This window comes from Echinops telfairi, unplaced genomic scaffold (assembly GCF_000313985.2).
Source record: "Echinops telfairi isolate 266 unplaced genomic scaffold, ASM31398v2 ScPeMD7_7400;HRSCAF=8409, whole genome shotgun sequence".
Lineage (NCBI taxonomy): Eukaryota > Metazoa > Chordata > Mammalia > Afrosoricida > Tenrecidae > Echinops > Echinops telfairi.
Genome location: NW_022111300.1, coordinates 48,939,517 through 48,955,504, shown reverse-complemented (window position 1 = coordinate 48,955,504; position 15,988 = coordinate 48,939,517). Strand labels below are relative to the sequence as shown.

The following is a 15,988-nucleotide window of genomic DNA, read 5'->3' as shown; positions in this document are numbered from 1 at the left end:
CCCCAGGGAATGATGAGGGTGGACATTGGAGACCGGGCATGGTGCCCCAACAGGCTAGACTGGAAAACACAAGTTTTTCTTGCTTGGTATATTTTGATCTGTTCTTTCATCGTTAACACTGACACATGGCATTTCTCATGATCTTATTGACTTTCACCTGGTCTCCGGATCAGGTTCACTGGCATCCGTGTCCTTCTCCCCACCCCCCCACCGCCAGTCCCAGCCCCCTGCCCTCTAAGCAGGGATGCCCTCCTCCCACCCCGGCCCCCCTGGTGAGTGCTCACTTCTGGCTCCGTGCCTGTTACAGACGTGGGCCCACAGAGCCGTTGTCCCCTCCTGCAGGTCGCAGCCGGTGTCAGGGTTCATGCCTCTTTCCAGGCAGGGTCCTATTCCATTAGAAGCCGGGGTGGCTAGACGTGGCCTCATGTACTTGGGACACATTGTCCCGAGAGGCCCGTCCTTGGAAAAGGACGGCAGGCCTGGTTACGTAGAGCGGCAGCAGGAAGAACAAGCTGGTCAGCGAGCTGGATTGGCGCATGGCTGCACCAACGGGCTCCCCCAGAACAACAGCTGGGGGGATGGCACAGGACCAGCGGCGTTTCCGCCTGTTAGACGCACAGTCGCTGTGAGTCGGGGCTCGCGGCACTATCAGCATTCCAGGTGTGCGTGCTGTGTACCCGCTCCTCCGCTGGTCACGCTGAAGTGCTTCCCCTGCAGTGCAGGTCGGATGGGGTAGCTCCTTCTCCCCGGTCTGGTCTCCGTGCTATGTGAGAGATTTGTAGACCGGCGCTAGTGAAAGAGCGTCGGCTCCACCTCTAAGTGTTTTCCTAAAACCGAACCAGACTGGCTGCCTTCGAGTGATGCCAACTCACAGGGATGCTATAGGACAAAGCAGCACTGCTCCTGTGGGTTTCTGAGACTCTAACCTTTCCAGGAGTCGAAAACCTTCTCTTTCCCCCACAGGGCGGTTGGTGGTTTCGAACTGTTGCAGTAAGCAGCCCAGCGCATAACCACTGGCCACCAGCTGTAGTTTACATTTTCTACCGCTCAGTAATGATCGGTACGGTGGGAGCGAAATGGCTATGGGACTTTTGCTGGCTTTCTTTAGTACCAACAGCACTTCTAGTTGTGACACCAGGACCCGGCCTGATACTGCGTGGGTGAGTCTGCGTGAGGTGAGCTCCAGGCTTTGTTTTGCAGACGTTTTCTTTTCCAGAGAGTCTGTCTGTGTGACTGACTGGCAAGCTCACCGTGGGCGTGAGGGAAGGGCCAAACTCAGCCCCCATCTCACTCTCACATGTTTTACATCGGCCTTTGGAGGTCGTCTCCGCTTTTTCATGTGGGAAAGGCCATGACGGGCTGAGGACATCGTTTGGGTCTTACAGAGTTTATATTTTAAAGGAAATACCGAAGAAGGCAAACGCTGTGTGATGTTGCAGTCAACAGCACATGTTGTGGGAGAAGGGTGTCGTTGGGGCCAGCGTCGGAATGTGCGAGGTGCATCTGAGAAGTTGACTGCCACCCTCTCAAGAGGTAATGATGCTTAGACGGCAGCCCACGGGCCTGGCCCCAATCATGCACTGAGTGTCAAGTTTCTGTCAGGCCTGTCAAGCCAGGTAGGCAATATTTAAGGTTGGGAGGAGCAGGTGGCAGCTGTTGCCATGACTCAGCTCTGCTGTGGTAGCACACACGCAGCCTGGCCCCATGACAATAAAACTTTATTCATAAGAGCTTCCAGAGGGCCTGCTGTGGCCCTCAGATCCTGGTTTGCCCCCCTTGGGGGTGGCTATGAGGGCAGGAGACAGAGTACCACGCCACCTCATGTTGCTGTGGGTGGCAGGGTGCTGCTGTGTCATTGCAGTCCCTCAGGAGTGACAGACTCACTGTCCTCATTCCAGTGGGGCCAGCCCTTGATGTCCACTGCACCCGCTTGCCTAACGTGCTATGCGCTAGGCAGCAAGGTTTGGATAGCTGCAGCAACAGTCACCGCTGAAACAAGAACACCAGGTAGGGTTGTCACCCAATAATAAAGCCCCTGCCCCTGCCCTCTCCCCCCCAGCCCACCCCCTCTTACCTGACTTTCTGGCAGCCTGTGGCCACTGCCCCTGCCATTCAGGTCAGGAGCTTGCCTGGCCCCTTGCCTCCCTCACTTTACTTTGGTCTCAGAGATCATGTAGGTCCCGTGGGGACTTTGGGGTGAACTGTCAGTTCTGGGGCATTTGGCAGGGTGACGGCAGCATTGCAGGTTCAGGGCAGCTGGAGGCTGGTGTCCCCCACGTGCCAGGTGGAGATGTTAACGAATGGGAGGGTAAGGTAGGCGAGTGTCCAGGACTGGGAGCTGGCATGGAGCTGGCCTCGTATTTCAGGTTTTCTTGAATCCCGTCCAGATGTCTGTTGCTGTCAAGTCAATATCAACTCAGAGTGATCCTGTGGGACAGAGTAGAGCTGCCTCAGAGGGTCTCCCAGGCTGTCACCTTTGGGAGTCATCTATCTTACAGGGAGCGGCTACAGGACTTAAACTGCCAACCTTCCCGTGAGTGGCCGAGCACTTAGCCACTACGCCACCAGGGCTCCTATCCCTGTTTAGACACCCTGGTGGTGTATAGTGGGCTAGGTGTTGGGTTGCTCACCTCAAGGTTGGCGGTTAGAAACCACCAGCCGCCCTGCCAGAGAAAGTTGAGGCTTTCAATTCTTGTAGAGTTACAGTCTCGGAAGCCCACAGGAGCAGTTCGACCCTGTGCTGTAGGGTTGCTGTGAGTCTAACTGACTCAGTGGCAGTGCACTTGGTGAGTTTTTTAGAAGTACCCTCAAGGAGCCCTGTGGCATGGCAGGGAAGCGCTCTGCTGTTCACGGAAAGACTGGCTGACGCACCCACCCAAGGCTCTGGGCAGAAAGATTTGCTTGATTAAAGATTCTCCTGAAGACAGGCCCCATGGGGGCACTGTGGGCTGGCATTGGCTCTCTGATAACACAACAGCAACAGCATCCGCACTCAACAAGCAGGCGTTAACCAAACAGCACGTCCTTCGAAAAAGAGGCTTTAGAGGAAGTAATTCTATCCTCAAAATCTTGTTAGAACAACACTTGTTTTGTTCACAGTTGAAATTGTGCCCAGACACCCATCTCCCTCCAAGTCTGCCGGGTTGTGTTTGGAAACCTGGACCATTCAGAATCTGTTTGCCAGGTGCATGTGTCTTCTGTGAATGGAACCTTCTAGAACAGCTCGAGCACTAAGTGTTTTGGGTAATCCTCTGGTTTAATTAACTTTTAAGTCTCCCTGATCCCCTCCTCACCCCCAAACTAAGGCAAGGCCCTGGAAATGTTGTATGTGTGAGTCATTCTGAAGGAATACTCCCTGGCAGTCTTTTCTTTCCCCCCTATCTGGTTCTTTTAGGTATAAACAAGTCTTTCAAAAGGTTTTTAAAAGCCCGTCTCTTTGGAAGGTGGGCCTCCCAGGTGGGCTGGAGCCAGAGGTGGGGCAGCAGAGACCGAGCGACATTTAATGGCTTCCCGTTTGTTTTTCTCATCCCAGCCATCTCCTGGCTCCTCACTCTAAGCCTGTTCGCACCTGGTCGAAAGGTGTGCACCGCTGCACCCTCTCCCCAGCCTGGTCTTCGCATCATTGGAATGAAGTCAGCGCTTCTCAGGCAGGATTAGTTGGATAACCAAGATGTGCTTCGCTGAGTGGCCATCTTTCTGGGTGAAGCTGAAGCCCAGGTGTAGGGAGGAGATGATCCCGGCCTGTGTGAGGGCAGAGAAAGGACAGAGCTTGACCATTGCTCTGCTGGACAAGGAGAAGCAGACAGAAGGTGGGAGGAGGGCAGGGAGACCAGCTTGGGAAGAACTGGCCAGTGCATCCCTAGTAAGAGCACCATCTCACCAGACCAGCCTCACCTGCACGTCCGGTTGTAAGCTCGAAGGTTGGCATATGGAAACCACTCAATGGCTGTGGAGGAGAAAGCTCCCAAGCCACACTCCCTGCTGTCTGCCGACTCACAGTGAGCCTGCAGGACTGGGTAGAGCTGCCGCTTTGGGTTTCCCAGACTAGAACTCTTTACGGGAGGACAACGCCTTGTGAGGAGCAGCTGGTGGTTTTGAACTGCTGACCTTGTGGTTAGCAGCCTAACATGTAACCCAGTAGGGCTCCAGCATTTGGAGGAGAAGGCCCTGTGAGCTGCTTCCATGAAGAGGAAAACCCCGTAGAGCAGTTCTGCTCCTTAGACACGTGGGGTCACCGGGAGTTGCGGGCGATGAAATGGATAGAGTAAAGAAAGCCGTAGATAGAGTTTAGCGAATTCCAGTTTTAGCAGGAACCTGGGGATACTGTGAGCTTCATGGTGGCAGGGGTGCTACCTGATTTGTTCCCACCCGGACGCTTCATTCCCTGGATGGCTTGGACACAGAACTGTGACTCAGCACATGTGCACTGGATGAATGAGTGGACGGAGTCAGGGGTGGAGGGACTAGCCCACGGAGACACTCATGCCCCAGGAGAATGACCTGGCCTGACAATTATAAGAGGGGATGCCAGATTCTCAGGAGAGGCCGGCAGCTGCTCTTCGGGACTCTGCCAAGACAGACAGTCTGTATGGGCTCTGTTTTAACCCTTTGGGAACTCAGCCATAACCTCGAGTTGAAGCAATGCTGCCTTAGACCAGCACCGTCACCCCCGGCCCTTACTGGGGGTAGCAAGGGCCGCTGCCCAGGGAAGCACCGACGGGCTGGGCTGGGCTTCCCACAGAGGCGGCCCACGGCTGCTCGGCGGAGTTTCTGTGGTGGTGTCCTCTCAGCGATGTGCAGCAGAGGGTTGGTGGGGGAGACTGGTTCCCAAGCCGTTAAGCGCCCACACACGCAGCTCACTGCTTGGCGCCCATCCCACTCTCCGTGGGCGTAGCTGGGCCTTGAAGCGACACGCCCTGTCCACGTGGATTTGTGATGAGCCGAGCCAACACAGCCGCCTCCCTCCTGCCCCTGCATGATCCTGAGTGCTGGGCAGGGGCCCCTGCCTGCGCGCCTCTTCAGCTCCTTCCACCGGCTGCCAGGCTGTACCTAGAGCACTCTTGCGGGGTCGTGGGAGGGATACCACAAGAAGGAAAACTCCTTCGCTGTCCAGTTCATTCCAACCCCTGTTGGCACCATAGGACAGGGTTGAGCTGCCCCAGCACGTTTCCCAGGCTGTGAATCGTTGCAGAAGCAGACAGGCTCTTCTCTCCTCCACTGCATTAGTGGGTTTGAACAGCTGACCTCGCTTAACCATTGCGCTCCCAGGGCCCATTTAAAGATGTGGGACTGTTGTCACTTAGACTGGAGAACGACCATGTTCCTACCTGGCCCTCCCCCCCCTTCCTACCAGCGGGTCTCCCAGCGCCTCTCCAATCTCCCCTGGGGACTGAGAAGTGATCAGCTGCAAAGCCCAGGGGCAGAGATTCAGCCTCTCTGAGAGCCCGGCGGGCAGAGGGCAGGGGCAGTATCCTTCTGCAGGGCTGACCCATCCCCGAGAGGACAAGGCAAGGCCAGTGGGATGTGCCCGAGAGTAGATCCTGGTGGTGATGTGAGCAGAAGAGCTGGTCCCAGGGGGAGAGGGAGAGGGGAAAGGGAATATGGGAAACAGGTGGGCGGTCTTCTGTGGGGGACCTGGCTCTTCTCAGTGGCTGTTCAAGGTTCCTCTGGAGAACCAAGTGGGTTCTGAGCTCTCCCGGGCAGTGACCGGATGTAGATGGGGTTCCTGAGTAACCCGACCTCTCAGGGTGGGTACCATTCCACGTGGGACCTGCGGAGCGAGACAGGGATGGGAACTGGAGTAGGCCTGTCCGTCGCCTTGAAGACGACTCTGCGGGCCGGGCTGGTGTATAGCGAAGAGGAGCACAAGTCTGTCTTTGAGCTCTGTGCTGTCTTCCTCGGGTGGCTCCCACGCCCTCTGCCTGGCAGTGTTGGAAGAGGACACCTGGGAGGTGCCACATCTGTCTTGTTCACCACCGCTCACAATGGAAGCAAATGCTGCCTGGTCCATTGCCTCCCTGGTGGTCCTCGGGAGATCCTTGGGGCTTTCATGCGCTGAGTGGGTCCCCAGGCCTTTCATCTTAGCCAGCTCGGAGTGGAAGCTCCTCGGAATCCTGTTCACCCTCATGAAGCCCCAGCCCCGTGGCTGTGGAGTCGCAGCGCCTAGAACCCCGGAAGACAGGGTGGAACCATCCCCTGCGGGTTTCTAAGGCTGTAAATCTACGGAAGCAGAAAGCCTCATCTTTCTCCCAGGGAGCAGCTGATGGGTTCGAACTGTGTGCCTTGTGATGAGCAGCCCAGTGCTTACCCACAGCACCACCAGGGAGCCTTGTTGGGCCTCATAACAACACAGACCCCTCCACTGAAGGACAGGTGGACGGAACCTGGGTCCCCCTCATGAGAGGCCAGGACTCTGCCACCCGACCACCCTCCTCGCTGTGACGCCGGCTTCTCCTGGAGGACAGGCCTTTATTTAGAGGGTCTCTGTGGTTTGGCATTCGTTCCCCAGCTCAGTGCAGAGCCCCATGGGCAGGGTTCACAAAGCCCACCTGGTGGCCCAGCCAGTTGGGATCTGTAGCCTCATGGTGCTCCTGCTGTTTCTAAATGCAGGTGAAGCCATACAACGTCTACGTGACCGTGGCCTACCCACCGGACACAGACACTCCCGGTTTTGTGGAAGAGAACAAAACAAAGGTGAGCCCCTTCTGCCACCTGTCCAGCCTTCACATCATCATTTCTGTTCCCCAGTCGCGGCCGTTTCCCGTCAACCTTGATGCCGTCTTAGCCAGTCAGCAGTGTTGCTGGTATCTGAGGGTCTCCAGACCCATCTTCCTCCATCTGCTCCCTTCCCTTCCCTCCTTCTCCTGCCTCACCTCTCTCTTGCTCTCCCTCCCTCCGCCAACCTCTTTCCTTACAATTTCCTTAGAACTTTACATTCCTATTGACTTTTTATCCAAGTGCTAGACCACATTAGAAGTCTCTGTGGACAACAGCCACAAAGCATGACATGGTTATGCGAGTCCAGGGTCTCTGTCTCCCTCCGTCCGCCCCCTAGTCCTGCTCCCAGAGCCAGCCATTTGTCTCCTTAGTTCTTCCTTCTGGTGTTTAAATCCCACTTCCAACTCACATGTTGGGGTTTTTGTTGTTGTTGTCATGGTTTTTAAAAAATAAGATTTACAAGTTATTTTTTGACCTCCAATGGGAGGCAAGACGTCAGGCCCACACTGATTCCCAACTCTCCACATACTCTCCTGTATTTTCGGTTAAACCAGAGTCCATGTTTGTTAATATAATTTCAAAACTACTATTCGTGGCGGAGCCATGCGGTGTACTGTAATGACTTTTTCCTTCCTGCCTTCTCATTTGCTTAGTCGCGTCTATAACTCATTCATTCCCACATGCAGATGGGACTGAAACTTCATGTGATCTGTCCTAGCCTGTCCGGTGTTCTGTTAGATTCACTCTTCTTCCTGGAAGGCATGCTCCTGGCCCCTCCGCTTTTCCACCCGGCCTAGCCCTGCTGCCAGCTGGGCACGTGGCTCTTCTCTTCGCCATCCTGCTGCAGACGCCCTTATCTGCCTCTTGTTGGTTAACCTGCTCTTTCCTCCCTGGGTGATGCAGATGGGTGGTGCTTAGCATTTCAAGGCTGGAGATTCCAGTCAGGCGCCTTAGAAGAAATTCCCACCAGGAAGCTCCACTGGGACAAGGAGACTGCTGACCCTCCGCCAGACTTGCGGTCGCGGTTCCAACGAGCACCATCCACCGAGGCTACCAGCCCTGGATACAAGTCCCCACTCCCCTCCTTGCAGCCTTCCCCCTGGCCAGACCACCCAACAGTGGTGTCTGTGCAGATCCGGGACCACACAACAGGGCCTGGCAGGTGTGTGCCTGTGACCACCACAGCCACCCAAACACCTCACAGGGCAGCAGAGAGTCACTTCCTGTGGACAGAGCTGAGGTCTCTGAGCGGGTAAAGCCACTGAGCTTCTGCCCAACTGCAGGGGGACAGGAGGCTGAAAGAGGAGCCGCGTGTGAGAAAGTGGTAAGCGGTCCCTTGCTTGGCTGTTGAGGAACCCCAGGGAGGTGCAAATGGTTCACGCGTTGGGCTCCTAACTGGAAGGTTGAAGGTTTGCGTCTGCCCAGAGGTGCCTGGAGATCTGCTTCCACAAAGCCATCTATTGACAAGCCATTAGAGCTCGGCTATGCTCTGACGTGTGGGCTTGCTGTGAGGCAGCGGTGGACCCAGTGGCTGGGGTGGCCTTCAGCGCGTCCTAAGGAGGGCTCCAGAGGCAGAGGAAGACATGCGAAACCTGCCTGCCTGCTGCCTTAATGCGTCTCAGTCCTCTGGGGAGGTAGGGCCCTTCTCTCCCCCTCTCTCCCTCTCAGCGTGTATTCCACCTTATCTTTGTGTAATATATGAGGTGAGTCCTTTCACTTAATATGCTAGGTATTCAAATGCACCCTTTTAGTCAACGCATGAACTTCAGGTCTAGAAAGTGCTAACTTGTGGTAAAACCTATATGAGTTGGAACCTGTCAGAGAAAGAAACTGTTAATGTTTTCCCCTAAGAGGAGTGATAGAAAGGAAGGGAGAAAGAGTGCACTTTGCTAAAGGTGGAAAAAGAGGTGAAACCCAGACACACAGGAGTTCTGGTGGCGTTGGGTTGCTAACCCTAAGGCCAGCAGTTTGAAACCACCAGCCATTCCACGGGAGAAAGATGAGGCTTTCTAGTCCTGTGAAGAGTTACAGCCTAGGAAACTCATGGGGCAGTTCTGTCCTGCAGGGTCCTTTGGCAAGTCTGGGTGGTGGCACACTGCCATGCGTGCGTGGAGCGTGAGGGGCCTGGGGCTTGGTGTGCAGATGGGAAGGTGGTTCCGGATGGAAGCACGTGCACCTGACCCCCACGAGTAGAAGCATGGAAGGTATTTTCCACAGGGAACCCCAGCACTTCGGATATGTTGTTTAAGGGGTGTGTGTGTGTGTGTGTGTGTTGGGAGGGGGGAGTGGTGGTGACTAAGGGAGAGGGTCTGGGAGGAGGCCCCTGCTTGCCATGTGCCTGCTGGAGCGGAAGTGCTCTTCTAGAGCTAGTGAGTACTCAGCCTTGGTCAAGGAGCACTGGTGGGGCAGTGGGTTAAGTATTAGCCTGCTTTCTGAAGGTCTGAGGTTCCAGCCCACCAGCCTCTCTGTCGAGAAAAGATCTGGAGGCTTCTTCCGCCGAGACTTCTGCCTAGGAAGCCCCCAAGGGCAGTCCCGCGCTCTCCAACAAGGTCACTCCGAGTCACAATCAGTTCCCCGGGAGCAAGCGTCCTTGGTGCTCAGCAGGTGCCTGAAAGGTTAGTGGTTTGAACCCATGGGAGAAAAGACCCGGCGACTTGCCCCTGGAGATGGCAGCCTGGGACCCTGTGGCGGCTGCCCTCTGTCTTGGGAGGCCAGAACACAGCCACAGCCCGCTCGGCTTCCTCTCCACCTCCCAGCTGCCCCACCGGGAGCTGTCAGCTGTCAGCTGTGACGACAGTTACCAGATGTCCGTCACAGGCCGTCACCACCATGACCCCACACATTGTCAATGTGACATTGAGATTATGGTTCAATCAGAAAATTGACTTCCTCTCAGTTTCTGGGCTAACTAGGGGTCTCGCTCACGTTCATGTGGATTCCCGGAGAATGCAGCCATCATTTCCCAAGGCCCTGGTTTTGCTAATAATCTTCAAAGATTTATTTCACGAATAAAATATTTTTCACATGCAGACTACAGCCTGTATTTTTAATTAATGAAATGATCTTAAAAACTCAAAAAAAACCCTCACTGCCATCGAGTCGAGGCTGACTTAACAGCGACTGTGGGTTTCCTAGACTAACTCTTCATGGGTGTAGAGAGCCCCATGTTTCTCCTGAGGCACGGCTGGTGTTCACACTGCTGACCTTGCATTCTGAATTTAAACAGCTGATTGCCGACTGGGTGGGTCAGTGCGCTGGCCGAAGGGCACAGAGTCGTCTAGTGTTGCCACTGCAGTGGGACCACAGGCTGCTGGCTGTAGCCTATATGTGTTCTCAGCGGTGAGGAGGCCGAAGTCTGAAGTCAGGGCGCAGGCGCAAGGGAAAGGCGTCCTCTGTAGGGTCTGGAGGATGTCCTTGTTTCTTCCGAGGCCCTACCCCTGGGTGTGGCATTTCTCTTTGCCCACCCCTGCCCTTTCACTGTAAAGACTGCCCGCCTGTTAGATCCCTTCTGTCCGGAAAGAGATTAATTTAGACACAGCTTACGTGCCTCATGTCTCATTAACATAAAATTACCATTCTCCTGGGTGCATGACCACAAGTGCAGTTAGCAGCAGAACCATTGCCCTCCAGCGGATGGCCCTCACACTGACCCTATGCAGGTTCCCTACTTCACCCACCACACTTCTCTCCCCTTTGCAGCCCATTTCGATCATTCATTGCAGTGGCCACACACAATTCACATTGCTCATGAGTATGGGATTTATTAGGACTTTAAAAGGTTTCAAACCAATGAGAACTGCTCAGCTCACGAGTGTTCAGTCAGGACAGTGTCATCTCGGCAGTACCCACACACAGACCCCTCTCTGTCCCTCAGCCTCCTGGCCTGGCCTCTGCCCTGCTAGGGCAGGGTTACAGAGTTCTTTTAGGGCTGCCAATAGATATCCAAAGGGCATACCACTCTGCTGCAAGGTTCAACCCAAAGGCATTCAGCTCCATCTCTGAGTCAGCAAGCTCAGCTCCCTGAATTAAGGCCCAGAGGTGGCCCCTGCAGGAAGCCAGACCTGTGCCCCAAAGCCTCAGCTTTACTTGCTCTGAGGACTGGGAAGTTCACGGCTGTCTCATGCTCCAGCTCCTGGTTCTGCTGCTGCACCTCCTGTCCTTCGTCTGGCGTCAAAGCTGTCTCCTACATCAAGGAAGTTCACTGTGCAGGAGTCTCGGGGTCCAAGGGACGTGAGATTCCACCATCCTGTTTCTGAGATGGTTTATTTTATACCCAGCAGGATGGTAGTCACTCACAGCTGAATCACAACATCATCCACTCAGTATCTTCCCCCACTTTCTTAGCTAGACCCATCAGAAAAAGGAGTCATTTAGGGTGAGTAAAAAAGAAACTTATCAGCCAGTTCGTGACGTTGCAGTTTCCGAAGGTGTACACCTGTACATGGCAACAGATAGCCTTAACTTTCTCCTTTGGAGCACCTGGCAGGTTTCAACCACTGACTCTGCAGTTAGCAGCCCATCACCTACCTGGTCACACCACCAGGGCTCCACAGGCAGGAAGGATAGGATTCACAGCACATTTTTGATGGGTACAATTCAGCCCATGACAGGCAGCTGGGACTCAACCTTTCCAAAGCGGACCGATGGGTCCCCCCTCGCTTCCGACGTCTTGTCACATTCCATCTGACTGCCCAGCACCCGCCATTCACCCCATTCTCCCGGCTGGGAACCTTGAAGTAAGCCTCCCCTCACCCCCTGCTTCCAAGGGACCCGCAAATCCTCTGCAGTGTTCTCAGGACAGAATCCCGAATCAGACCGCTTTTTACGGCGCATCTATCACATCTGCCCTAGTAATTAGGGGTAGCCTTTTTCGTTTGAGGCCTGAGCTACTTTCTATGTACATTACTTTTGGGGAACACGTTGTGGTTTGAGCCAGAGTTTACAGCACATTGGTTTCCCCTTCAGCAACATAAGCACATGCTGTTTCAGGACACTGGTCGAAGTCCCCGCTCCCCACTTCGACTCTGGGCTCCCTGCCTCCGTGGGCCATCTCTCCTGCCCTTTCTGCCCGCCAAGCTTTGCTTTTGGTCAGTGCTGCCTTTCCCCTCACAGAGTCGGCGTTTCTGACAGTAGTTCCTTATACCTGCTGTGGGCCTTTCTGCTACGTTGCTGCATGGTGGTCCGAAGAGTATCTAAGGGCCACAGTCATGAGGGTTGTACCATTCTCTATCAGACCAGTAAGTCTGTCTTGTTTTTTCAAGATTTAGGCTTTTCTACTTTTTCTCCCACTCTGTCCAGGACATTCGCAGGGGTCTGCAGTGGTAGCCGGGCACCTGCGTTCCTGCTCCACCTGAGCTACTCTGATAGCTTGCTCACTGGCGTGGCTGCTTCTGTTCTCTGCAGTAGCCAGTGGTCCTTGTGAAACGCCCATCGGGTCTCGTCGTCCCCTGGTTCAGGCCCTCGTGCAGAGATGGCTAGCCAAACCTTCTACCACCTTGAAGATGCCCTGTCCAACACGGCTGCCCTTAGGTGGCTGCAGCCCCTCGCTTGGAATGTGGTTAGTGGGATGGAGAAACCACCCTCTGTATTTTATTTCATTTCCCCTCATTTAGGATCACAGTAAGGGAGCATCTGTTGGTAGTGGCTGGTGTTGGAGTGTGGTCTGGTGGCTTTGTTGCACAAACATGGCCCTACCCCCCTAAAGCTGGACCTTAGCCACCTTGCCCACAACATTTCTGCCCCTTGTGCGGCCACACAGGATCCCTCTCTGTTCACGGAGCTTCCGGGCCTCCTCACCCACGGCTCCTCGGGTCATGCACTTGGCTTGACTCTCCGTTCAGCTGTCAGCCTGGAGAGGCCCTTTTGACGCTGCTGCACCGAAGTAGCATTGGCTCTGCCTCTAGGAAAGCAAACCACCAGGCCTTTCTTCCGTGGCTTGGATGACACATACATATAAAACACAGCGCCCGCTTCGAGAGTTGTTCCCCGGAGTGGCCCAGGGTGGCCCCCGATGCAGAGCGGCCCTAAATGAGGTGGGGAAGGAGGAGATCAGTTGGAACCCTCACCCCAGCCAGCCGAGCTTCATGTCAGTTTGTCACCTCCGGGTAACTCTCCTGCGCGTGGAACGTGGCACTTCACCCCCACGGTGGGGACATTTGTAGAGAGACGTTTATCATCCCGAAGTCCCTACCCCCCAATATTTCTTTTCTCTTTGCCTCTGCCTGTTTTAAAATGACTACTATTCCCAAGAAGTAAACTTAAGCTGAATGCCTGTCTCGGAATAAGCAGCATTTGACAAAACCGATTTATATAGTATTTGGTCTGCAGGTTTTTTGTTTTTTTCAAAACACAGATACCCTATCGTTCCACAGCTCAGTCACTACAAGCGGTATTGTACAACTGTACCACAACCAGTTTCAGAATATTTTCTTCCTTTTGAACTTCCTGCTATCAGCTCCCCGCTTCCTATTCCCGCCTCCATGCCCTCCCAGGAGCCCATATTCTACTCGCTGTCTCTATCGGCCCGCGGCCCTTTAGTCCCTAGCAGGAACAGACAGGCTGGCGGTTGCCCCGATTTCATTTCACTCAGGGGTGGGGAGCTTTCAATCAGGCCTGAGAAATCATCAATACCATCTCATGTCACATGCCTCACCAAAGAGAAGCAGTGACAGTCATGATGGGGATGTGGCGTGTGTGTGTGTGTGTGTGTGTGTGTGTGTGTGTGTGTCCGTCTGTCTGTGTTTTCACTGTTTGACCACATGGCCCACAAATGGTGTTATAGATATCCTAATGGCCCCCACTCCTGATTTCGATGTTGATTCTATTGGGCTTTTTCTTCTTTCCCTCAGTCCCGTGTTGGGCAGGCGTCTTCAGCTGGGTGAAATGCTTCACTTGCTAGTTGGCCTGTAGGGGTGCGTTGACATCACCCATGTGGCTGTCCCAGTTGACAGTGCCACCTGGTAGCTGGGAGGACCGAGGGGACACCACCTCCCCTAGGCTTTTTTCCTAACTCCACTTCATCAAGAGACAGTCGCCTCCCGGGAAGGGCTTGACCTTTCTAGTTCAAGGACACGCGTGTTTGGGCATTTGTTTTGTGTAATGTTTCAGCCCACCTCTGAATGGCAGTTTGCAGCCTTGCGCTGTTAAAGGCTGTAGTTTTGACACCTGTAATCCCCCCCCCCCAACTCCCGCATAAGGAATTCTGAGACACCACCTAGAGGGGTGGGAGATACAGGAGAACAAGACGAGGCCCCCAGGAGGAATGGCTGGTGAAATGCGAACACAGGAGTAGCTGTCAGTCCGGCAGACACACTTAAACTCCCCCCAGGCGGGCTCAGGTAGAGAGGACTTCCACGAAGCTTTCAAGCCAGGCTTTGTGTGCGAGGTGACAATTGAGGTGGACCTTTGACCATCCTTTGAAGAACAAAAGGCCAAGAGTCAGGGTCCTGAAGCATCAGCCCCGTTGCCAAAACACGGCCCCGCTGACCAAGGGAACAGTCAGCCACCCAGTCAGCTCTGCCTCCTGTGAGGTTGATGGATGACCTTTCGGAAGCAGAGATTTTGGCCTTTATTCCATGGCCCCTCTGCAGGGCCTTTGGACTAGGAGCCGAATGCGAGAACCATTTGTACCTCCCTGGGATTCGCACACAGTGGAGCAAGGGGCCTCTGACCACCCTCCTCTTTCAGCCAACTATCCCCCCGCAGGTCCCTAAGGAACAGCTGATGTTGGTGGGAAGGGATGTGGCCTGCAGGCAGTGGTGCTTGCTGCCCTGTGAGTGAGGAGGTGGGAACAGGTGTGGTAGGCACACCTGCACATGCTCACTGGGCTAGGTGGCCCAGGCTGTGCACAAACACCAGTGGCCAGTGGTCTGGCCAGCGGTGAGGGGTCTCAGAGGGGTGTGCTATATCCAGGGTTGAGTTCTCGGTGCATGGGGCTCCTTGGAACCGAGCGCATAGGCCCCGCCGGGAATGGCAGTGGTCTCCTCATGCCACTTGAGCTTCTTGGGTGGAATTTGCCACACAGTGGCCTGGTAGATGCCAGTGTGAATCCAGATGGACTTGATTCCAAATGGGCCGGGAACTGTGCAATGGAGGAAGGTTAGCAGTGAATTGGGGCTGTAAGAATGCTGGGAGTTTTGTGTCACAGGCGGTAACGGGGTTGCTATGTGCATCTGCCGCTCTTGCAGCCCTTGGAGACGAAACTGATTTCGGGGACTACATCGGTCTGCTCACCGGAGCAGGTGGCCAAACAGATCGTGAAAGATGCCATGGTGAGTAAGACCCCGTGTCATGCTGTCTCCTCGAGAATGGCCCTTGTCCCAGAAGCGACTTCAGAACTCAACTGAGAATGCTGTTTTGACCAGAGAGGTTCATCCTGTCTAACACTGGCCTCCCTCCCTCCTTCCCTCCGATGTGCTGCTCATTGAGTGTCAATTCGTAGGCAGCCAAAGACCAGCTCTGTATCGTAACGTCAGACAGCCTCAGCAGTGCAGCCCATGTGGGGACTTGGGCTTTTGCAGAAAACGAGCTGTGCCTGTGGAGTGTGAACTTGGCCTGCTGGCACCTTTCTGCTTCGCCTTCAGCCTGTGTTAGTTCCTGGTCACCAGGCCTGTTGACCGAGGGTCTTCCTCTGACACACATGGGGGCGCCGTGTGCCAGGATTAACGCAGGGGTGCCCAGGCTTTCTGCAGCAGCCTTTTGAATGTTAGGAGCCCTGGTGGCACAGTGGTTACGCGTTGGGCTGCTAACAGCAAGGTCAGCTTTTGAAACCATCAGCCTGCCTGACAGAAAGCTGAGGCTTTCTACTGGAAAGGGTTGCAGTCTGGGAGATCCACAGGGCAGTTCATCAGCCTGCCTGACAGAAAGATGAGGCTTTCTACTGGAAAGGGTTACAGTCTGGGAGATCCACAGGGCAGTTCATCAGCCTGCCTGACAGAAAGATGAGGCTTTCTACTGGAAAGGGTTACAGTCTGGGAGACCCACAGGGCAGTTCTACCCTGTTCTGGAGGGTTGCTCTGAGTCAGAATCAGATGGATGACAGTGAGTTTGGGTTTGGTGCGTAGGGCTTATGTGTTGGGCTGCTGACTGCACAATCGGCAGTTCGACACCACCTGCAGCTCTGCAGGAAGAAGATGAGGCTTTCTGCCCCCTTCAAGAGTTACAGCCTCAGAAACCCAGCGGAGCAGCTCCCCCTGCCCTACATAGGGTCGCCATGAGGCAGAATCAACTCGACCGCAGTGGGTTTGGGTCGTTTGGCTCTGTTGTGCTCTGT

At 54.7% G+C, this 15,988-nt stretch overlaps 1 protein-coding gene across 1 annotated transcript in view; it reads left to right on the top strand.

Annotated features, from left to right (window-relative positions):
* KDSR (3-ketodihydrosphingosine reductase) overlaps window positions 1-15,988 on the top strand; it is a 32,217-nt gene that overhangs the window by 12,826 nt on the left and 3,403 nt on the right. Inside the window, exons 7-8 of the mRNA XM_013004764.2 lie at window positions 6,610-6,693; window positions 14,904-14,987. Of these exons, the coding sequence (XP_012860218.1) occupies window positions 6,610-6,693; window positions 14,904-14,987 (168 nt within the window). The remainder of the gene's footprint in view (window positions 1-6,609; window positions 6,694-14,903; window positions 14,988-15,988) is intronic.